This window comes from Pipra filicauda, unplaced genomic scaffold (genome assembly GCF_003945595.2).
Source record: "Pipra filicauda isolate LSUMZ 115617 unplaced genomic scaffold, ASM394559v2 scaffold398_size834171_pilon, whole genome shotgun sequence".
NCBI lineage: Eukaryota > Metazoa > Chordata > Aves > Passeriformes > Pipridae > Pipra > Pipra filicauda.
This window is the reverse complement of record NW_024104529.1, coordinates 48,251-71,700: the sequence shown is the minus strand read 5'-3', so window position 1 is coordinate 71,700 and position 23,450 is coordinate 48,251. Positions and strand designations below refer to the sequence as shown.

At 43.7% G+C, this 23,450-nt stretch overlaps 1 protein-coding gene and 1 long non-coding RNA gene across 3 annotated transcripts; one reads left to right on the top strand and one right to left on the bottom strand.

Annotated features, from left to right (window-relative positions):
* Window positions 1-944: 944 nt before the first annotated feature.
* ZNF365 (zinc finger protein 365) lies at window positions 945-19,367 on the bottom strand. Its single transcript, XM_027737301.2, has 4 exons — window positions 18,353-19,367; window positions 8,001-8,181; window positions 5,952-5,989; window positions 945-3,385 (listed from the first exon to the last, which is right to left on the bottom strand). The coding sequence occupies exons 1-4, from the start codon at window positions 19,066-19,068 to the stop codon at window positions 3,130-3,132; spliced, it is 1,191 nt and encodes a 396-aa protein (XP_027593102.1). The 5' UTR covers window positions 19,069-19,367; the 3' UTR covers window positions 945-3,129.
* Window positions 18,710-22,482, top strand: LOC113996325. 2 transcript variants are annotated; one of them, XR_005564964.1, is made up of 3 exons: window positions 18,710-19,093; window positions 20,018-20,209; window positions 20,361-21,308. It is a non-coding gene; the product is annotated as an uncharacterized LOC113996325 (long non-coding RNA). The 2 variants fall into 2 exon arrangements; XR_003543721.2 differs by adding an exon at window positions 21,552-22,482 and having other exon boundaries at window positions 18,773-19,093; window positions 20,018-20,574.
* Window positions 22,483-23,450: the final 968 nt, after the last annotated feature.

The following is a 23,450-nucleotide window of genomic DNA, read 5'->3' as shown; positions in this document are numbered from 1 at the left end:
CATCCCTTTGAATATGAATATCCCGTTGAATATTTTCAGTAACTCTCCTTGAAACAAAACAAATGTGTTCAGATCTCCTCTGGGTAGGGGGGAAGCTGTTTTTACTTCTGAGATGGGGGAAGGCAATCAGATGTCATTCAGTGTTTTAAAAACATGCTCTTTCTTGAATTGGCAAGAGCATCTCAAAGTGATTGTTTTTTTCTATGTATATCTCTAATTAAAGGTCTGGGTTTCAGTTAGTCTCTTGTTTTCCTGGCCTATAATATATCACATCGGTCAGAACATTTTGTTTTAAGCAGAAAGCTCACCTGTAAGGGCCCAGCCAGTACACATACTGCTCTGAGATATTTTTAGCTATAGATGAGGTGGGATTTTAAAAATGAATATGGGAATGAGGTATCCGGGTCCTAGTGAAATTCACTTTGATGCAAGTATAACTTTAAAAATGAGCTAGTAAGTTATGTAAACATGAGCGGGAAGGAGCCTTTTTTCTTGATAAACACTATTCAAGCTCTCAGGTGTCAGAGGCACCTTGTCTCCTCATGAAGTCTTCTACAGCATCTATCCCAAGGGTTACCATCTTGACAGGAGTCTGGTTCTCCCATGGGAAAACCTCTCTTTCCAAGTCTAAGCAGGGAGATACTTGATGAAATGATGACTCAGCAACTGGCAGTGTGTGAGGGAGCCACTATCCCCGATATTCCCTGGGAGCCCCTCTGCTCCTCATTTCCCTTACCTGACCCTTTCCTCCACTCCCCCCTCCTCTGCTTCGGGCAGGTTGTCTGACCCTGTGTGTCATCTCAGGCATGACTTTCAAGCATCATGACAGTAGGAAAGCAGCAGGTGACACATGTGAGCCACGTGGGCAAGATGCAGTAGCTCTTTCAGGTTGATTTGTAAGCTTTTATAAGAAACACTGTATTTTACAGAGTTAAATGACACAATAACTGAGAAATATATCTTTATTATTAGAACATTTATATTCTAGAAATTTTTCTCTGGGGTTACAGTACAATCCAATTTCTTCCTAATTAACTAACCTGGCATATCTCAGCAAGTAACTGTAAATTAGGTTTTGAGAAGTTTAAGAACATGCACCTTCTGTTTTCCTCCCCCAAAAGGACAACTTACAGTCAAGATTTTGGTGTAATAAATAATAAAATAAACATCTCATTTGTGAACTAGTAGTTGCACTTAACTTTGGTGACTAACAGAGTAGATAGGCATTTAAAAATAAAAATATTCTTTCAGTGTCAAGTGGATAAAGAAACAGATTAATATATTTTAATTTATTATCCTTCTAAAGTTTATCTTTATTGCCTTCAATAAAGGTAATTTTTTCAGGTTTCTAAAAGGATGTGGGAAGCAATAGAAAAAAACTCAAGGATGCTCCTATTTTGTAGTTTGCCTATAAAAGTTGTCGTGACACACAATCTGACCCAAGCCCATGCAACATAACGAACAACTCCTTTTCACCACACACAATGCGGAGCATAAGGCCAAGTGTGGCCTTGTGACGTAGTTAAATAAATATTAAAATATCATTACAACCTAAATACCTGAATTGGTTTTACACTGTGACTTTCTACTGAAACAGTGTTGAGAAACTTTAAACATATATCTGATTGTTCTCTATATACTATTTAAAATAAAAGTGAGGAATAAAACTCTCTTTCTTCACTCTGCTACTTTCTGGGAGGTCTGTACACTGGTAAATGTATGACATCTGTAGTTACCTGATCATAGCTGACTGATCAGTCATCTTCTGCTTTAAAAATATTGCAACTCACGTGCTTATTGCAGCAGTAATCATAGTGATACACTGTCTTTTAATACTCAGTTCTGCTTACAGACATAGTTATAAAAAATGAAAAACATTTTTCACAAATCTTTGTACACATACTGTAAAAATCACCTTCCACATAAACAATTTACATCTGTTATGAGCATTTAAAAAATAAATCACAGACTTATCTCGCCTATCCTTTCTTTTTCTCGAGAAAACAAATCTCATCAGTAACATCATCAGGATGTTCATATCTGTAAACATGGCATAAGGATTCATGTTATCAAAAACTGTACACGCAAAAAATCATCTTGATAAATAAATACTCTGATAAATAAGGATCCTTTTAATTGGCACAAACCAATGTAAACATGTGCATTTCTGTTCTGCTATCACCTCTAACTTCCTTGCACTTGGGCATTTAGTTGAAATTCAGGGATCTCTCAGTCCTGTAAAGATTCTTCAGGGATAAAAACATGAAGGATCTGGGTTATGATGGTGGCCGTTTAGGCCTCTCATGCCTAAAAACAAGCACAGGCACTGAGCACGATGCCATGCTTTAACCCCTCACTTGCTGCACCACAGCTGAAAACCTGCCACTGGCACTTGGCACTGAAATTCCTCCTCCGGCTCAATTCAGTCCGTGCTTGTCAGAGCTGCAGTACCAGCTTCTGGTTTCCTTGTTAAGTGACACCAGAGGAGCCCAAACTTGTACCAACAGGACAATGTGGCTGCTGGCAAGATTGAGTGGTTTAAGGTACCCAATAAAACACGGAAATGTGTTTGACTGGGCCTATAGCAGGAAATCCAGGGTAGCAATCTACTGCTGTAAACAGCCTTCAGGCAACTCCATTAGACTTTTTGCATCTAAGTATGTCTGTGCAAGTAACAGTTAGTCATTGATCTTACACCTACCTTAGCTGAAAGATTGGATATTTAGGTGCCGATTAAATGGATTCTTCTGAACTTCGGCAACAACACAGATGGAAAATAAATTACCAGGCCCCATGCTGCCAGTAAAATAATTAAACGTACAGCCACAGTACTGCCCAGCAAGATAACTGCAGTCATTTAAAATAAAGTCTATAAATGACTAAATAAATAAATAAATATGTGAATAAATAGAAAAACTTCCAAGTAAACTGAATAAAATGTCACTTCTCTTACGGCGCCCAAAGAGGGAATGGCGTTACTAAATAATATAAATCTTCCATATGTATATATTTCTATATATTATATCTGATATGTTTTGGCATGGCCAGATGGATAGGAAAAAGTGCGATGACTAACTTTGTTCAATATTTGTTGTGTCGAAGCCAAGCTCCCGCGTCACTGTGTATTGCTCACCGCTCCTGTAGCGGCTTGGCCTTTTTACCCATCTTTGATTTTGAGCTCACTTTCCTGGCAGAGCAGACTGTGTCACCCTTCTTTTGTGCTCTCCATATCTCTCTTGGGCAATCGACAGGTTCATAGAAGCATTTTACTGGCTGGAAGCTGGTTTTTTCATCCTTTGCTTTTTTCAACAAGATTCTTCCTTTTTGAAAGGAATGAGGCTTTGCATCAGGGATGTTATATGAAGCATACTGACTTCCTCGGCTCCTGAAATTAATAACAGTGACCATTAATAACTATTATTCAATCTTGCAAAGTGATAGGTCCCCAAAATACCCCAAAGCCAAACAGTTTTGAAGACAGAAATAGCCTTGTTTTACAGAATCAGGATGCATGTTAAAAACAGATTTGCAAGATGAACCACATTTCTCAGTGCTCAAAAGCCTTCCTCACTAAAATAATCCCCACATGTGTAACTGGTGGACTCCTTATGCGTGTTCATCTAACTTTTACCCCAATCAGCATTCTGCTGATTTTGGAGTGCTGAGACCTTACTGAGGTCTGTACTTTGTGATCAGCAGGGATTTTAAAGATGCACATGTTTGCAGCAACCTTCTGCAAAGAATGAACATCCCATGGTCTCTGGAAGACCACACAGCACCTGTTACAGTAGAAGGCAGGTGGAGGAACTGTAGGAATTTCTTGGTGGGATCTCGGTGCTGCCTTGGAGCTCTCCCAGGGAGCTGCTGCTGCTACTAATGGTCAATGCCACAGGAAACTCCACACTCTGCTTTTGTGCTGACCACACATCTAAAGGGAAACTTCAGCTTTGCTTTTAGGCTTTGATTTGCAATGGGAGAAAAGGAAAGGGGAATAAAGCAAATTGGTGGGAAGAAGGGTGTGAAAGCTTAAAGGCCAAAGCAAGATGAATTCTTTGTACTCTCTGTGATGGTTCATGCCTGGTAGGATTTGCAGAAATTGGTGAGCTCAGGTGGAGTGACAGCACAGTGCCTGGTGCTGCAAAGGCTGAACCACGCACTCTGCTCTAAAATTTTACATTGAAACTGCAGTTCCACAGTTTAGCTAAGTAAGATCATTTCAGTCCCTTTTAACATAATTTTGAAATGTTTTACAGCAGATATATGTAGTGTAAGAGCAGAACTATGAACATAAGGCACCAGCTCATGTCTGCCCAGCTCCTGTGTCTGAAGTGAAGAACAGATGTGTTCATGTACAAGTCGATCTCTTAAGGGATCCCACGGGGTTATTTTCCATAGCTCGTTATTTCTCAAACCCATGTATCTGTAGTATTACTTCTTCTGCAAGTTAAATGATATTGCAGCACAGTTGATAAAGCCAGTTTTGGAAAAAGCTATGGTTATTCAAGTGTGTACAGAACAAACCCTCTCCTGCTCTTTAAAAAGACCAGAAGGGTGTCACAAGAGCCTCTGTGTTTGTTGATGGGAGGCAGTGAGGACCAGTTGTATTACCTGGTTGGCAGTTTTGCCAACTATAATTCACTAGGGGAAGTTTTGGGGGGTGAAATGCTGTGCAGGTCCAAGCTGGAGCTTGCAGGCACTGTGCCATGCTGGCCTGGTGCTCTGACCACTTGCTGGGACCTGTGTGTCAACACAGGTGGTGGCCACTCCAGTTTACAGATGGTTCTTGGGCACTGTTTGTTACAGTCCCAGTTTGTTACAGTTACAGTTTTGTAAAAAGATGCAGCACTCTGTTTTTCTTAGATGTTTTTGTAGTGAAAAAGTTTTATCATTTATTCCCAGAACACGTGCAGGCATTATTGCAGGTGATTGCAGGTGCTGTTAGGCACTCCTCTGCTGCACTGAGTGATGCCATTAAAACCAGAAGGTCAAGGTTAATATGGTCAGAGGGGACTGCCTAAAGGGGCCAAACTGTATTTAAATTGAACAAGTTTATGGTAGAGAAGATGGATGTCTGTCCCTAATTCACAGTCAGGCTAAGAAGGTATTGGTGGATGGATGAAGATGCAGGTCATTGCACATGAAATGCAACACTGCCATCTCCAGATGTGGGAAATACGTTTTCATTGAAAGCAGCAGCTCCTCGATACAATTGACTTCAAGTCTGAACTTCTACTCAAACATATTCCTAACCTGTTGTGTTAAGGGGAATGAAGTCCCAGACCTGCTGTGGTGCAAAGGGAAAAAGAGCCAACCTCGTGTCCCCTCTAGGAAAGGCTGCCCCGAAGAAGGACGCAGTGCCTGACCGCCACTTGGCCAAGCAGCACGTGTGATGCTCCAAACCACCTGCTGGGACTCATGACCAAGTCCCAAAGACAGGGAGACCAGCCCCAGTTGGTTCTGCTGGTCCCAGGACATCTGCTGGAGTAACCTGAGATGACATTAGTGCCCATGCTTTGTCAGGACACTTGTCTGCTTACACGCGATTTTTAAGTCTACAGTGTTACTGTCAGTTAGCAAATGACAACTGTCTTTCTCCTACCTACAGAATGTTAAAGATATTTTCAACTGAAACTGGGTCTGTGTTTGCCAAAGAGATTCAAATCCTGTAGCTCTGCAGTAGGCTGTTACAGTCAGCAGGAAGGAGTAATTTGTTTAACAGAAAATTAGTCTTCTTTATTTTCTGTAGAGAGTATCTGATTTTAGCTTTAATTTAGCAGAAATCTGTTTTTCCTCTATTATATAGATCATAAATATAGATCATAGGCAGGTAAAGAACCTGATCCAAACTCAACCTGAATCAGGCTTTTGGATAAGGTGAAATGCAAAAGCAGAAATGTAAGCATGTCAACTTAGTGTATTTAAGTAAGAGGAAAAAAAAGAGATATACATACAGGCATCTGGGTTTCTTATTTAATGAAATGTCTGTAAACTGCAATGAAAATAAAACCAAGTTATTAATATTACATTATCAAGTAACTAAAGTACAAGGATAAAATATACACAGTCTTTAAAATCGTATTTCCATTCTCACCTGCTGTTAAAACTAGAAGAACATCCACGGAAGAAACTAAAAAAAATCCTCTTTTACAGAATATTACTCTTCCGGTTTATGAATATGTTTTTAAAATTCATAATATGTGAGTTGTTAGTGGTTGGATTTTTCCCATTATTTTTATTCTACCTATAATCAAAGTAAATTGCCAAAGTAGTGTGGGCTGAACAGGGATCTTTCACATTAGATTAAACAGCCTGGATACAGGGAGAAGTAATTATTGTGTTTGAGATAATTAATAAGGGACAGTGCCTGAATAAGCTGTATTAAATTAACTTTCTCTCAGAGCCTTTAATTTTGCAGTGATACATTTCCTTTACACAAGTGCCTAGGAAACTCCAGCTACAAGCCCTTGGCTCTGCCAGAGCTGCACTGAAGGGTGGAGGGAGAAGACGCAACATTTCTCTTCCTTCCCACTCCAAATCCTGAGACCAGCTAGGGACAGCACAGCCTCAGTGCCACTACGAATTTGCATAACTTCATTTTTTACAACAGTTTGGTTCACAGTGTGAAAACACTTTGTCTGGTCCCTCTTTTGGTGGGGGTCCAGAAAGGAGGTGTTTAATGCCAGTTCAGCTTAAATTGATATGAGTTACTAAATCGGTTCTTTGTACTGAGCTCTCATCAGAGCTACTAAACTGAGTCTTTGAATATTATTTAATGAAGTCACTGAGCCAAGCAAGTCAGATCTGGCATCTGAAAATGATTATGTTCTTATAAACGTTCCCTGTGTCCCTGGTATTGTCCACACTTTGCAGATGGATTTTTGCCCAGCCTGACTTTGCTTGTCATCTGTCTTGGATGGAGTCTGAAGCCATCTCATAGTGTGCTTTTCTGTAATTACCTCCTGAAGGTCAGGATGTCCAATATTTGGATGGATGACCTTAGAGGAATGCTGAAGTCACTCAAAAAGCAGGACAGCTGCCTTGAAAATTAGAGCCTTCCCCAAGCAATGCTGCTGAGCAGGAATGCCAGTAAACACATCAAGAGCAAGGGAGATGATTTAATATTGAGGATCATCTTTATGGTCTCACTCAATCTTCTCACGGACACTGTTTGAGATGTCCTGCACTGGACTTCAGCACATCTATATTTATTCAGGTCTTACCTAAAGCTCTTTGTCTTCCAAGTGGCTACAGGAACCTTTCCTTTTCACCACTGCTTACCTGTTCATTTCTGTGCATGATCAAATGCCTTCCTCTCGCACCCCAGGGTGAGCAATTACTCAGCACAGGCAGCATGGGGTATTCATTTAAATGAAATGTTCTTTGGAAATCCTGTGCCTAAAACTTGCCATATAAATGTAATGCATTGTAGGAAAAATACTGAGTGTAAGTATTAAAAACGAGGGCTTTTAGAGAAATGATGCATTTTTAAAAGCAACGTTCAGCTTTAGCTTCTAATCCATGGGGGGCAGGCCTGTGGGAATCCATTCACCATTACTATGTCTCCCATGATAGGTAACTAAAGCCAATTTGCCAGCAGGTTGATATGTCACCTATAGGGATCCGTGTTTTTCCTGAAAGTCTTTAGACATCCCAAAATATCTGCAAGTCACTAAGTGACATAAAGAAAAGTGTTCGTGGCAAAAGGAACAGCCGCAGTAGCCAAAGCTGGAAAAAAATTTAAATATCTGTCAAATATTTCATTTTTCTCTGCTCTCCCTTTGCCATCTTTGGCTATTGCTGCTCTTACGCTCTCTGCTCCTTTCACTCATGGGAAGTGGCGGTTTAAAACCTAAATAAAACACACCTAAAGAAACACTATACATATGCACATCTGCCTGGAGTAGCAATCAGCCCGACCCACAGAGCCCACCCATATTCAAACTGCAGTACTTTCCCTCTGGGGAAGGGTTTCAGGGTAGGGAAGGACTTTGGTGGCTTACCACGTGCTCGCTGCCATCAGTGTGGTGGCACACCATCTGCTGATTTTGGTAATACTCCAGCTGCCTCTCCGCCAGATCCACGCGCTGCAACAGGTTCTCGATGAAGTGCTGCAGCCTGGCTTTCCCCCGCACTTCTTTTTCTGCTGCTTCTTCCAGGAAGTGGTTGAAAGTAACAACTTCTCTGCAAGATGGAAACATTGCAAAGAGGCCACATTTAAATAACAGAAGGGCCCTGGTCTCACCGCTGTCAAAAATTACTGATGCTTCTCCTGTTTTTCATGGTGACAGCCTGTGGTGGCTCATTACTGTCCTTAAACTCTATCAAAATATTACAACTTTTTTGTGGACAAGGTAAAGATCTGGAAACCCAAAAGCTGAATTTAAGTTTATAGGCAGTGGGTTTGGGGTGGGTTTTTTTCCCGTTATTAGGTCTCTTGGAAATAGTCTTTAGGGGTCCACAGGATAGAAATGTCATTAAGTATCACCTCTCGAGGTGATGGAGACAGCTATATCTGCTTTCTTTTTTTTTTTTACTTAACCACGAGAAACAGATTAACCCCCAAATTCATCTTCCCATTTCATCATAATCTTACAGTAGTGGTTTAATGTTGCTACTGGGGTGGTTCCTAACTTAAAAGGGCTACTGTGGCCACTGAGCTTCATTTTGGCTGCCATCCTGCAAGTACATCAAAGTGCAGTGTTATGATCTGGAGCTGTTGGGAGCACAGGAGATTAACTGATAATCTACAGATTACAGACCAAGGAGTGCATGCATGGGAAGTTTTAGGTCAGGAGTTTAGAAATGTGTCTTATCTGGTAACACAACTGAAAGGAACAGACAGAACCAGTGACTGTGAAAGCTCCCAGCTCTGTACTGAGACACTGCTCATTTCGAACCCCTCTGCATACCATCAGTTTACTGTCAGTAATCAGGCCACCCTTTGGACCTCTGATATCAGAGGAGTACCTGGGTGGGAGAAGTCTGGTTACAGATTGAAGCATGTATTACAAAAAATGGCAAATCTGAACATGCAGGACTTCCCTGGTTAATAAATGCCAGGATAAATATTTCTTACTCTGGCAGTGAAACAATGTTAATTTTTGCTTTGTACAGAGCAGAGCGGGTGGGAGTTGAGGGAACCGGTTCTTGCCAAATGAGAAAGGGCAGGATTGCTTGGTAGAATTACATCGCCTGAGGAAAAAGCCATTTTCAGTAGAAACCAGGAAACAGTTTGTAGCAGAAATAACCTTTCAAAGCTTAGCTTGTTTGTGACAAATCCTAAGTTTCTCTGTGTTTCATCGTTTTAACTTGGTATAAGTGGAGGTAATCGGTTTAACACAGTACAGTTGTTTTAACAGTGTGCAGTTTCGTACTAAGAAGAGTCAGGTACAAGTGGTCAGCCATGGAAATTCACTGTCTAGGATTCAGGTTGTGCCTGCCTGCTCTATACCACAGCAGAGTGCTGCTTGCCTGGCTGATCTAATGGCAGGAATGAGGTAAAAACAAGGCTGTGTTGTTTGGATGAAGAATATTGATGAATGTTAGTTTACATTAACTCACCCACAAAACCTGGCTTGAGAAACAGAGAGGTACCTTGTTTGTTAAACTCAGCTATTCCATTCCATTTCAAGGCTCTGTGCAATTTCTGTGACTATTAGCTTGCCCAGAGCAACCTTATCCTAAAGAGCCACTGAGGAATGCTTAGGAACAAGCCAATTTAAACTCATTAAGGTCAGTTTTAGGGCTTTATTCTCACCGCACTTACAGCACTGTAACTTCTTTAATTTCATGATGCCACTGTGGTTTTGGGTTAGCATAGGAGCAACCTGAAGCCCTTGGTGCTCCATCAGGCTCCTCTTTCACAGGGGACAGGAAGCACAAAAGGACAGAAACTCAGCAGGCTGGCTCCAAATCCCTTTCCCTTTGGGTAAGGAAGAGCTGTGCATAGCCTGGCAGGATTCTGGCCCTCCAGGAGGGAAGGGTGGGCAGTGCAGGGAGCCACCAGCCTGGGACACCCTGAGGATGTCCCTCCCAGGGACACAGCCAGCTTGTGTGTCTCACTGCAGTGGGAAACCACAAACATTGAATACCTGGCATTTATTTTTGGAAGGGTGACAGTTTCAAGAATGCTAACATTTGTAATTGTCTCAGCAAAGGTAATTATAAAGCATTCATTAATTGCCTGCTCTAGGGCACAAATAATCACCAACAGATTTTCCTTTCCTACAAATATCTCATTAGATATGCCATAAGGAGGCCAGGGGGGAAGCAGTGTTTTTTTCAGGTAGATTTAGATGACTATCAGGAGGAGAACAGACTCATAATGGCAATAAATTCCCTGGTATTTTCCTTGCTTTCTAGATTACTAAAGATAACTTGGCATCCTACATGCCATTATTTGTTAGGAACTGTTATTAGCAGCCGTAACAGCATATCCGTAACTTCTCTGTGTTTGTTTAGCTGCCTCAGTACAGCCTATGAACCTGCCTTTAATAACTTTAATCTAAAGATTTTCCTTTGGGCTGAAATGCACTCTGTAAATTCCCCTTGGAAAGACAGGAGCCAGAACATACCCACACACTGGTCACACACCTTGTCCTGATAAGCAGCACTTCTGTCAGTTCAGCTACTTTCTTTGTTTCATCTCTCAGAAGAACAAGATCAAGCTCTGAGGAATGACTGCTAATAAACTCTCCCTACTTGCTCCAACGCCTCTTCATCACAGAGCTTGCTCCATGCCACTCCTGTGCCTTGGTTACCTCAAGGGAGTTCCCAGAAGAATTTTTACCCTCCTCTCACTGTGAACAACAGGGAAATGGTTCAAAGAATTCATAGCTTCCTGCAGCTGCTGTTTATCTGTCTAACTGCCTTCCTTGTCTCTTGTAGTTTGACCAGCTTTTTCTTAGCCATACTGATGATCCTCTCCCTTCAATTCTATTTCTGGATACCTATGATGAGTTTTTGCTTATGTTCTTTACTTTACTTTCAATTTTTCTCCAGGCCTCTGCCAAGTTTTTGAGGATTATGTGAGACGATATCTTTTACTCTCAGCTCCTATGCTTGTGGAAAGATGGATATTCTGAGAGGCCAGACATGCTCCTCATGAAGTCTGGGGGAAGCTGAGGCTGTGAATATTGTAGGGCCCTCTTGGCACAGGCATAAACCAGAGCACAGCAGCACCAGCCCACTGGGCTCTGTGTCTTGACAGAACAGCCTTGTCCTGCCTTCACCTGCAACAAAGAGTCATTTTGTTAAAGCCTGGCTCAGACCTGAAGCATTGCCCTTTCTAATGAGAGGTCTCTGCTACCCTGTGCTGACTATTCTACATCAGGAGCACTGCTGCTATACTGAGAAAAGGTTAGGTGGAGTTATTAACTCCCCTCGTGAACTCCTCTGCTCCCAGCACCATCTCTTTCCTGTTCTGCTCCTCTGCCCAGCAGCCTCCTGCCCCCTTTCACCCAGCTGCACCCTGGCACTTGCTGTAGCTCTGTAAGCAATAGAGCCTGCCACTGAATTTTCTGAGTGGAGTAGATGATGCCCAGTGCAGCTTAGATCTCTTAAATTTCTGTAATGGATGTCAGAGTGATCTCATCTCTTTGTTTATAGTTTGCTACACCAACACTAAGGTATGTTGTATGGAAAATGTTTTGTTAGAGGGCTGTGACTGAGCAGCAGGGAGAAAGGTGGGTTTCTTACTTTGTCTTGGGTGCTCCTGTCAGACAAAACCTTTCAGGAAGAGGGAATTGCTGCTGCTGCCCAGAGAGCAGAAGGCGCATTGAACTGCCAGCAGCAGGATGAGGCAGGTGAGAGGGAAAGACAAAGGGCATGCAACCTGGGAGGTATCCAAGAGGAGCAGGAGGTGCCTCTACTGCCAGAGCGTCAGAGAAGAGCTGTTCCCAGAGCCAGAGGAGCCCAAGGGAAATTTATAGCAGTGCAGCAGACAACTCAGAGGTGTTCAGCTGCAAAAACAAGTGCAGGGGGAAGGACACACTATGGGCAAGAAAGACTTACTGCCCAAGCTTTTATTTTAATCTGATTCTGCCAGGGAGTTAACCTGTTATAGTTAACCAAACTTAAGTAGTTTGGTGTTTTGCATTCCAACTGCAGCCTAGCTGCAGACAACCTGCACTGAAACCTATCCTCAAATCTTCTTTATGGGGGCTGTTACCATGAAACAGCATGAGATATGGTCAATAAAGTTACAAGTAACAGGCTGACTAGGTGACATTTATTCTTCTGGCTTTACCACTAGACTATACAGTGCTCCTTGCAGAATGAGTGAGTTGCAGTTCTTGTTTACTGGAGCAGTTGCTGGCATATGGACCCTGGGATACACTTGTATGGCTTTCAGCAGCTAAGCATGTGATACACTGAGTAGATGCAGAGGGTGGGACAGCTCCAGCTCCTTAACACCTGACAAGAAGGGCTAATGATTTCTCACATTGCAACCAAGCCCTCCTACTGATGCATAGTACTGATCCCAGGACTAATTACAGCAACTCTGACACCTGCAACTGCTCTGTAGGTGGAGACAAGCATGAGGCTCTATGCAGATTCTGCACCCATGTATCAAATCCCTTTAGGGAATTACATTTAGAATAACTCTGCCTAAAAATCAACAGAAAACCAAACACATTATTTTACCTGAAGATGGGAAAATTCCTACTACAGTAAGCAGTAAAGTGATTTACTTGCAAAATATTTAATATGTACATTCATTAAGTACTAATGCCACTGACCTTATCCACCACCCAATTGGTGTTACTGCCTGAAGGCTGCTCTCTGTTATTCATTAGGCTGTGGTTTCACATTCCCACACCACTATCAGCACGTTTGATTTCAGAGGTTCACACCTCCGCCTCAGAAAGTTATTGCACCAGGGCTGTGCTCTAGATCTGAGCCCTGAACTTACTGGGGTGACACTGAAGATTAAAATACTTTATTTCGCAGAACCATTCTGTGGGACAGTCACGCCACGCTTGAAGCTGTGCAGCTGCCACGGGGGAGTAATCTCTCCAGTGGGAAGATGAAAGAAAAGGAAAGAGGGAGCAGGACTACCTAAAACTGAGAGTGGAAGAACAATGTGTAATAGCAGTTGTATTCTACTTGAAGCAAATCAAAACTGTTTTGCTGTACAACTGTAATTCACATTTTAAGGAAAGCTGTTTTAAAGCATAAATTGCAATGACCTCTAAAAGCCAGCTCTTAATGCCATTGTCAAGATGTTATTTGCACAGACAATTTCATTAATTGCAAATTTAGAATGAAGCCACTGGCAAGAATAACTACTACCCACCACAGCTATTCTTAAACAACCCTCGCATTCCAGACTATGTCAGAGCAGAGGCATGACCAACCTCAAAACAAATGCATTAGACTGGTTAAAGAAATTACTGTCAGAGACAGGCCAGCATACTACATTAATGCTCTTATTCTATAATTAGGAGACAAAGTGAAAGTGTTTAAGTCACCATCAAAGGCAGCTTCCAGCTGAAGACCATAACTTCAAATGTTTACCCTGTTCAGACTTACTGAAAAGCAAACTCTACCAGTCTCCATTTTCTTACATAAATTCCAGAAACAAGCCTCTCAGTGTCCTCTAGAAGTTAAGTTCATAGCTGGTTTTAGTTTCAATGCTTTTCTTGATATCTTATTCAACAAAGTCTTACTCCCTTTGGGCATGCTTCTGTATTATCTTGAAGATCACAGTACTCACTCTGAGTTGCACTCTCCTTTATCAAACATTGAATACTCCCTTTCAGGGCACATTTTCTAATTAAATCATTCCTTTGCTCAGCAGCTCTGTGCTTAGACTAATACTACTTCGACTATGTATAAGTATAGTCAGTGTTGCACCTCCACCTGTCCTGCCCAACACAGTTCATCTCCCCAGAGGCATAACACAAGTATCACAGCACGTACCCACGTGCATATTAGCATTGCCATTTTTGTAAGGAAACAAAAAGAAAATTCAACTACAAACATACCCTCACTTTATCACTGCCTCTATTGGACTACTAAAAGCCTTATTTAAAACAAACAAAAAATAATCAACTGACACATCTAAAGAAATAACCCTACTGACCCTACAAGTCTTCAAATGGCAGCCCTGTTCCTGCTGGTGGCCTAAACCAACACTCCTCCTCTCATCGGAATGAGAGGTCAACCTTAAAACCTGGGAGTGCTGTCATTTGAAATTAGTGCTTGGATTTGCAACAACGGTGTAACTCTAAGAATTTACTCCCTGCAGAGTTAAGAAGTCTGCAGAGGTGCTGCTTGCTTGGAGAACAGATCAGAGAAACCAGCCTCTGACAACAAGGCCACATGGTGAGTCTCAGTTTTTATGTCTCTGTCCCACGTGCTTGGTCCCGGCAAAGGCTCAGGACATGTGGGCTTTTACTGGTAGAACAGAGAACTAGAAATGAAATTCCACCAAGTGAAAGTGCCCTCAGGTGCAAAGATCCTGCCGAGGAGGGCCAGAGTCACAGCAGTGCAAAGTCTGCCTTCACAGGGCTGGGCCCAAAGGAATTGTGTGAGGCCTAGAACAGCTCCACCCCCTTATTCTGGCAAACCAGACATTTAAACCAAGAATTTAAACTTTTTCTGCCTAGGCCTTCTTGGGGCTTCCTAACCAAATTATTCTTGCTAACTCACATTTTTTCTTTCCCTCAGCTTTCCTATTCGACTTTACAATCAGATCCAAAATCAGAGCCATTACCTACTGCAATTGTACTGTTATTTTCTGTCATTTTCCTGTATACCCTTCTAAAGAGGAAGTTTTTTAAATACCAACTTTTTTTTCCCCCATAGCCAATTTAGAGGGCACAACATAAACATCTGAAACTTCTTTATCAGGATATTGTTACTTTTCAAGAGTTACTTGAAAAGGTCCCCATAAAAGTTTTCAGCTTCTTCTCTAGAAGAGCTTCCAAAGAAGAGGTTTTTTGACCTTATGTAAGATTCAGAGTAGAATTTTTTTCCCCCTCTTTTGGATGGTTTGTGGGGGATTTTTGAGTTGGTTTTTTTTTTTACTCTCACTCAGATTGATCTAGACTAGCTCTACCTCAGTCTCTGTGACATCTAGAAATGCATATTAATTATAAACCCTGTCTTGCCTTCACATGCACCATATTCCATGATGTGGTAGTAGGGACAACCATTCAGAGACCAAGGGAAGACTAGTTGCTTTTACTTTCTTAGAAACAGGATAAGGAGGTGTTTCAGGGAAGAAGGTGTTTTCTTTTTTCTCCTGGAAAGAGGTACAAATTTTCAGCAACAGTAAATCAGTGCTAATTTTAGGAAAAGTTATCCATATTCACAAGATTACTTATGGAAAAAAAAATCCAAAGAAACTGACAAAAGCATTTATTTCTGAAGGTCAGCAAGTATCAAAGCAGTCCCTAAGGGATGCCTTTGACTTTCCACAATCTGCAGTGAGAACTCCGGCTTCTGCAATTTCCATTAAGCAGCCTTGTTTGGCTTTCTAATCATCTGGACTTCTTCCAGAAATCAAAGCCAAAGTTGAAATCTTCCTTTTTTGAAGGAAAAAGTCTTTTTAGCACACCAAGTAAGTTTTGAACACACACTGAATATGTAAACAGGTCTCAGAATTTACCAACAGTGCATAAGAAAGCCAGACAAGTGTCACTGATGCTACCAAAGTCATGAACATCCTTTCTTCTCTCCTCTACCACAGCATTCCATCTAGTGCCTCCCTGCTGCCAGAGCAAAGCTAAGCGTCCCAGGCCTTTTTAGAGGTTCAGATTTGAAAGGCTGCTCTAGAAGTACCAGTCCTGCTCTTACAAAGCATTGTTTATATCTACCTTCCTTCTCAATTTGCTAATTATACAATGACCTTTCAACTGGAAAGCCATACAGCGCATTTTTCTATGTTATCCCTCATGATGGGAAATGCAGGAACCATCTGAACAAGAAAAGAACCCAACACATTTCCAGCTTTTCCTAGGTGAACTCTACCTATTCTTACACCCTTTGCCTATCCTCTCAGTGTCCTCAGAGAACCTTCAGAGGCAATGCTACAGGGCCAATCACAGACACAGGCAGTAACCTACTCAGACTCCCCTCTTACCTCTTGGTACTCTGGGCTGATATTCTTCTATTCTGTCCTCTAACATGCATTAGGCACATTGACCTCTAGGAATTAACAGGCTGCTGTGTAAGAGCTCATTCCTATTGCTGCTTTTGATTCCAAGTCTTTTTATCTTTGTTGAAAGTGGAAGCGTAATCCTAAAAGAGTAATATGCTGGGTACTCTGGTGAAGCCTATTGTGCAGCTGCCTCTTTTGGTTAGTGTTTCTTACTAGCCAAGTGACCTTCAGTCTTCCCTGTAACACCAACTTAGGAGCTACCTCACTGGTTATGCATTCACTCTCCTCCTTAAAAGATGACAAGAATTCTATAAGCGACTATCTGCACTCCTGCCCCTTTCCTGAGCCTGGCAATGTCCTAGTGTGAGGGACAGCGTTTGCCCATTTCTCTTCATTCTGTGTTCAGGCTTTTCTGGCCTCAGAACCACAGCCTGACAGTACTGCTGGTAAAGCAGTCTGCCGAAGGGGCAAGTGGCCTCCTCCTTGTTCCTTTTCCTCATATAGTTAAAAATCACAGCTTTTGCTGTCTTATTCTTTTTACAGATCAGTGTCCTTTGCCATCCTCCCCATATTATACCCATTCTTTCTACCCAGATAACTCCATTCCCTCTTCCTCTTTTCCCACGTCTGTTTTTCTGCAGCATTGCAGAACTTTGGTTTTGCTCCACTGAATGGTTCCAGCCTTCTCCTGACATTCCTGTTTTTCCTTTCTGGATCCTAACCTCAAATTTCAAAAACACATTCTGCATTTAGTTTGGGCTAAGATTCATACCACTGAACTTTAGATATCTGAAATTCTGCATCTAGCCCAGACAGCTGCTTATCGGTGAGCCCCTGTAGTCTGAAGAGAGGAGAAGGACCTTCACAGAACAATCCCTCCTCCTCTAAAATACTTTTCTAGAACAAACAGGATGAATCACACTGTGAAAGAGCCCATTAGGGCAGTCTGGCTAGATGGGAATACTGCTTCAAGCTGTAAGTTATCTTCATGGCTTCTTTCCAGCATACTTTTAAATCTGCCTAAGTTATACTATTATCTTTAGTTTCACCTTAAATCCTTTAATCTTCCACAAGGATCACTTGATATTTCAAGAATCAGAGGTTCTGCTGAATAACCCCTCAAGGAAGACGCACACCCCAGGGGCTCAAAATCCCACCCCCTTTATGTGTCCTCTCTTCTGGAAAATCTATAGCACTGCTTCAAGATAGATGCTCCTACTGATGTGGGAGCCATCGTCATCTTTTCTTTTAGTCGTTAGACTACAGGAAGGAATGATGAAAGCTCTCCAAACTTCCTACACTGCACTCCTACACCACCTTCCTTATTTCTTTTAAGATCAGTGTCATGGCAACTAGCACTTCTCATCTTCCCTTTGTAAGCCGATGAATTGGTTTAGAGGCACTCCATTACCAATGCTCTTTATTTGCAATTCTCTAAAATAAGTTGTGTTGCTCTGAAAAGCCTGAAAGGTTTTAGCAAGTGCTGAATAAACTAAGTAGTTCATGTATAAATAATATATCAGCTATCACTACATTTTTAATGGATGCATCATGAACGTATTTTTAGATAGCTTATGTTATTCAGAACGGCTCCGGCATCTGCTTCTCAATCCCAATTCCAGTTTCACAGTTCTGCGTCCATCTAAAACATTAGACATGAACTACTTGGACATGGCCTTTTCAGTACTGTCTCCAGTACAGCTTCACTGTTGCACAGGAGACCATCCCACTCCACAGGCAGCCTGCTGACCATGGTGGGATGGCTTCAGGAAAAAGGTGCTATTGGATATTCTCCCATACTTCCTCCAGATTTATCCACCTATATCTTCTTAAAAAGATGATGCATTAGAGATGTCACTGTAAATCAGATGACATGCTGATGAGAGCTTCTACTTCTCCCTACCCTCATGAAACCAGGGGTACAAGAGGCATTGGGAAGTGTAAAAGTCAGTCATGGGGTAGACAAGTATGAAAGCCACCTGCACAGGGTCAGTCCCCTGCCCTGTTAGTCACTGGAGAGTCAACCATGAAAACCACCTGCTCGGGGAGCTGTCCACTGCCTTGCAGGGACACAGTCACACGGGCTACAGCTCTAGAAATGCAGAGCTCTGAGCTGGTGAGCTCCAGGCCCTGTCAAACTCAGCAGGCAGCTGAGGCATCCCCTCTCTTGTCCTCCAAAGGCTGTGACTCACACAGGGCCAGGCCAGCCTGTGCCAAGCCACTGGCTCTCGCCTCCCCACTTACTCCTCTTTGCGGTGAAGCTCCTCCTCGGACTCGCTAAGCCGCTGCTTCAGGGCTGCGATCATCTCCACCGCCACGTCCACCTGCCTGCTCAGGGCTCGCTCCCGCCGCTGCACCTCCTGCTTCTTCTGGGACAGCTGCACGAACGCCGCCCGCACCTCCAGCAGCTCCGCCGTCTTCTGGGACAGCTCTTTGGTAAGCTTGTCGATCCGCTTCTCGATCGTTTTGTCCACGGCCTCCACCATCCTGTTAAACTTTTCCCGGACATGTGCCTCGAAGGCGGCTTTGGAGTCAGTGGCTGGGAGCCCGGGTTTGGATACCTGCTCGCTGGGAGACTCAGCTGACACATAGTTGGCCAGATAGGAGCCGGGGCGCTCCGCGGGCAGCTCCCGCGGCTGCCCGCCCTTCCCGCTCCCGCAGGACGCGCCGCCCAAGTTCAGGAAGGGCCCCGCGGAGCCGCCGGGGCTCCCCGGGCTGCCCTGGGGCGCGGGCTCCGGCGGGGACACCAGCTCCGCATCCTTCAGCGGCGAGAACAGGCTGCTCCTGGCCAGCAGGCTGCTCTCCTGGAAGCTGTGGCTGTACTCCAGGTGCACCCGCAGGGAGGAGAGGCTCCGGAACCTGGTGTGGTCACCGCATCGCGGGCAGCGGAAGGGGAGGCTGACGCTGCCGAGCGGCTCCGGCCAGGGGTGCCCGCCTTCATCCCGGGGCGTCTGTTGCATTCCTCGCCAGGAGGGAACAGCCCAGGTCCGCGCCCGACGGGGAAACTTGGGAAACTTTCCCGGCGATTCCTCAGGGGTGCCGCGCCATCTCCGCCCGGGGACGCGCCCGCGCGGCGCGGCGCTCCAGCCGCCTGGCCCCGGCCGCTCCGCCCGGCTCTGCTCGGAGCGGCTCCGCTCGCCTCTGCCGCCGCCGCCGCACGGGCCTCGCCGGAGCTCGGCGCGGCGCGGGCCTCGGCGCCCGCAAGGTCGCCGCACTCACCCGACTTGTTGCTGGCGGCGGCGGCGTTTTCAGCAGAGCCGTAAATCAGCCCGGGCGCGGCGCCGCCGCCGCGGGGCGGGGCGGGCGGGGCGGGGATGGGCAGAGGGGACCGGCGGGGATGGGGATGCGGAGCGGGGATGCCCGGCGGGGGATGCTGCGGGTGGCAGCACCCGGCCGAGGCCTCGGGGCCGGGGTCGCTCCCCTCCTCCTGCCCCCGCCTGCCGTGGGCGCCGGGCCGGGGGGTCCGCGGGGGGGGTGTTTGCAGGGCGCTAGTAGCGGTCACAGCAAAGCAATGAGTGAGCTGCGCGGGGTGTGTCGGGGAGATGCTGAAGGATAACGCAGTTAAAAGCACTTAAACGGCAAGATACGACTACGACTGGCACGTGCAAATAGGTATAACCTGGCCTTGGCTTTGGGGGAGTATAATTGTTTGTGTGATTTTAAATCATAGAATCATAGAATCATAGAATCAGCTGGGTTGGAAAGGACCTCTGAGATCAAGTCCAACCCTTCTTTTTTTTTTTTTTTTTTTTTTAAATCCAGTCCGGGTTTCCCCCCATTCCGTACTCCGGCCAAAATCCAGTCTGGGTTTTCTCCCCATTCTGTACTCCGGAAAAATCCAGTCCTGGTTTTCCCCATTCCGTAGTCCGGAAAAATCCAGTCCGGGTTTTTCCTCTTTCCGTGCTCCAGACAAATTCCAGTCCGGGTTTTCCCCCACCGCCGAGAAATTCTTCAAACCGTCTTAAATGGGGCCTGAACGGGAATAGAGGCAAGGATGGAAAGGAGGTCCTGCTCCAGGACTGTTCACAACCGAACGGAAAGAAAAGCGCTACAGGTCCTCTCTGCTGGACAGGAGGTGCGCGGTTGCAGGAACAGGGCTAGGTAAGTGCCCGGAGGTAAGAGAGCCTCCAGATCGAAACAAGGCTGCTTTAAGCAACCAGGGGAAGCAAATAGCGCCGAAACAAAAAAGACGGGAGGAATACCTGCCCGGAACAAAAACTGCTCAGGGAATGGGGTCTAAATATGTCCTCAGAGCAAAAGAGAGTTAACGAAGCGATAAAACGCCTCTTTAAACAACATGAGGCCGCCTCCGACACGCCGCCCAGCCCGCGAACTCGTTTGCAGACCAGGAGAACTACGAGACCGGCTCCCTCAGCAACTCCGAGCCACCCAACACGGCCTCGGACCTGCCTTTCCATCTCCGAGGGTGAGGGCGGCAAGGAGGACCAGCTCGGGGGGGGCCGTACGTAAGTGATCAGGAAAGAAAAGCAAAATCTCTCACTCTTCAGTCCTTTTAATCACTTGTGGGTAACTTAAAACCAAAGAATTTCATTTTACTAAAAAACGGGTATGCAAAAAGCTTTAGGGGGTTCTCCTGGGGAATGGGTCTTTGTGCTAAAAGTTGTAGTGAAATGCATCGGTCTTGGTTGTAATTTGCCCCTGTGAAAACCTTCTGCCAAAATATCGTATTAAACAAAAAAAACCCAGAGTTTTGGGAAAAGGAAAACAAGCCCCTACAGAAACAGTTTCTGTTAGGAGAAAAAAGAAAAAAAAAAAAAAAGGTAACCCTTCTGCTACAGACAGCCTTAGCAGAGGAAGAGATACGCTGTTAGTAGTCACACAATAAGACTAACTTGTTGCCTAGTAACCAGGTGAGAGATTTGGATCTCTCCGGCCAGAGAAAACTACATACCCAGAAAAATTTGAACTGCCAATTTCTCGGGAGAAGTAGATTCTCTCGTTTTCTGCCCCTGTTCTGGGGAAAGGAAACACAAAAACTGCAACTTTGCAACCTTCTGGTTGGGGAAAGAAATTATCTCGCCTTGCAGCCCGGGGTGGGGGGGGGGGGAGAGGACAGAAATCCTAAAACCTCTCCTCTCTGGCTTTCAGTTTCCCTGCCGTGTAGGATGGGGGAAGAAAGGCACTGCAACCGGAAAGCCCTTATATCACTCAGTTTCCTTATCGGTAGCTAGCTTCTAACAAGGCCTTTGGGGGGGGGGGAGGGCAAACCCAAAACCTCTGGGGAAAGAGAAAAAAAAGGCTACCTTCTTCAAAGAAAGTTTAGAAACCAAGTAAAGCTCCTACAAGCTGCCTTTATACTGTCACCCTCTAAGATACTCCTACGAACAAAAGTCAAGGATGAAATTGTAAATTTATAAAGTTATTAACCGTAAAAGTCTAAGTTTGTCTCACAAACCAGAACCCTGAATGTGTGCTTGAACAGGCAAGCTGCTTTCAGCAAAAAGGAAAGGAACTGTTACCAGATTCCTGCGATATCTGCAAATGAGAAATGAAATCGACTTCAAAAACCACACGGAACGTGAACTCGGACAAGCAGCAACAGACCGGAAACTGTGAAGTAAAAATCACCAAATACCTTGCCTTTTGTGTTTGCAGCAGAACCTCTTAGTGTAACACATAATATTAAGTTTTGTTTTGTTGTTAAGATAATGTTTGCCTGTGTTTCCTAATTGTTTCAGCAAAAGAAAAGATTCCCTAATAATTCATATTAAGGTTCATGCAGGATTTCATGCGAATAATCGAATCAGGTTATACCAAAAAAGCTCACAGCATCTGCTTTTAATGAGTTGCCACTTTAAACACATATTTGCCTCATTGCTTTTACCCTAACACACACCATACATCACTGACAAACTGCAGAGATACAAAAGGACTAGAAAGTTGCAAACAAGACCACATCACTGTGACAGCTATAAAAGGCACTGGGTTTACATACAGATTGGATTTAAAGAGTTTTCTAGGTTTATGCAATAAAAACAGGTCCAACAAAGCAAAGTTTTTACAGGTTGAAGTGAATAGCAAGACTTTCATATGATTCTTAAAACTGACTATAAAGATATGCAGGCACCTTTAAACAGCTATGACTCCTTCATATGCCTTTATAATGCCAAGCTTTGTGGCTCAAATTATTTTGACATGTATAATCATACTTTCCATTTCAGGTATAGAAAAAGCTACACATTGCCTTGAAAAAAGAGTCTTCTTGCTAAAATGAATTCTCACTTGTGGTGTTAAAAGTAAGGCTGTAGAATTTTGTTCTTAGCTCATTCTAAGGCAATACATCAAAGCATTGATAAGCATGTTTAGTTACCTTGATAAGCTTGTCAAATAAAGCATTCAGTTTTGGACCCTCACACTGGATCATGCAATTATTCAAACCGTCTTAATAACCCTTGTAACTATCCAAGCATACAAGGAGTAAATGCAGTATAGTGGACACTGGTGTCCACCTCAGATTGGTGTGAAGCAGCCATGTTACTGTATCAGTTTCATGCATTTAGCTGTGCTGGGTTTATATAAATATATATTTAGAACCCAGAAAGCTTTGTGGATTTTTTGTTTGTTTGTTTCTTTGCTTGGTTTGGTTTTTTATTATTATTTCTTTTAAATATGACCCTAATTTAGTCTCAGTATTTAGGGAGGGGGAGCAGTAATAATGGAATTTCCATTTGGAGTATGAGGAATGGATGTCATAGACTTACAGAATAGTTTGGTTTGACACTTAAATGCCATCTAGTCCAGCTTCCCTGCAGTGAGCAGGGACATCTTCAACTAGATCAGGTTGCTCAGAGTCCTGTCCAACCTGACCTTGAATGTTTCCAGGGATGGGGCATCCTGCACCTCTCTGGGAACCTAGACCAGTGTCTCACCACCCTCACTGTACAAAATTTCTTCATTATCTACTAAATCTAAAGTCTAAGTCTTCTCTATGTCTAAATCCATGTGACTGATGTTAGAGTACACAGCCAATATGTTCTCTCAATAGGGAAATATGCTTCTAAATTTTTTTTATGCCACAGATGTGTTTCTATTTTTATAAATTTTTGGAAACATGGGCAAGGCTGGTTGTAGAGTAGCAGCCTTTTTGAGGTAATAGTGAAATATTGCACTTCCAAAATCTAGTGTTTGAGGCCATAGTGGTAATATGCTGCAGATTCTTTTTATTACTGTGGGAGAAAGCACTGCAGTAAAGTTTAATTCTGTACTAATATTTCTGTTCCTTGAGTGCAATATACAGGCAGAGTCCTAAACACTGAGAAAATCTGAGAACATTGATAGATGCCTTTGATGTAATTAAGACATTCCCAGTAAATTATTCACC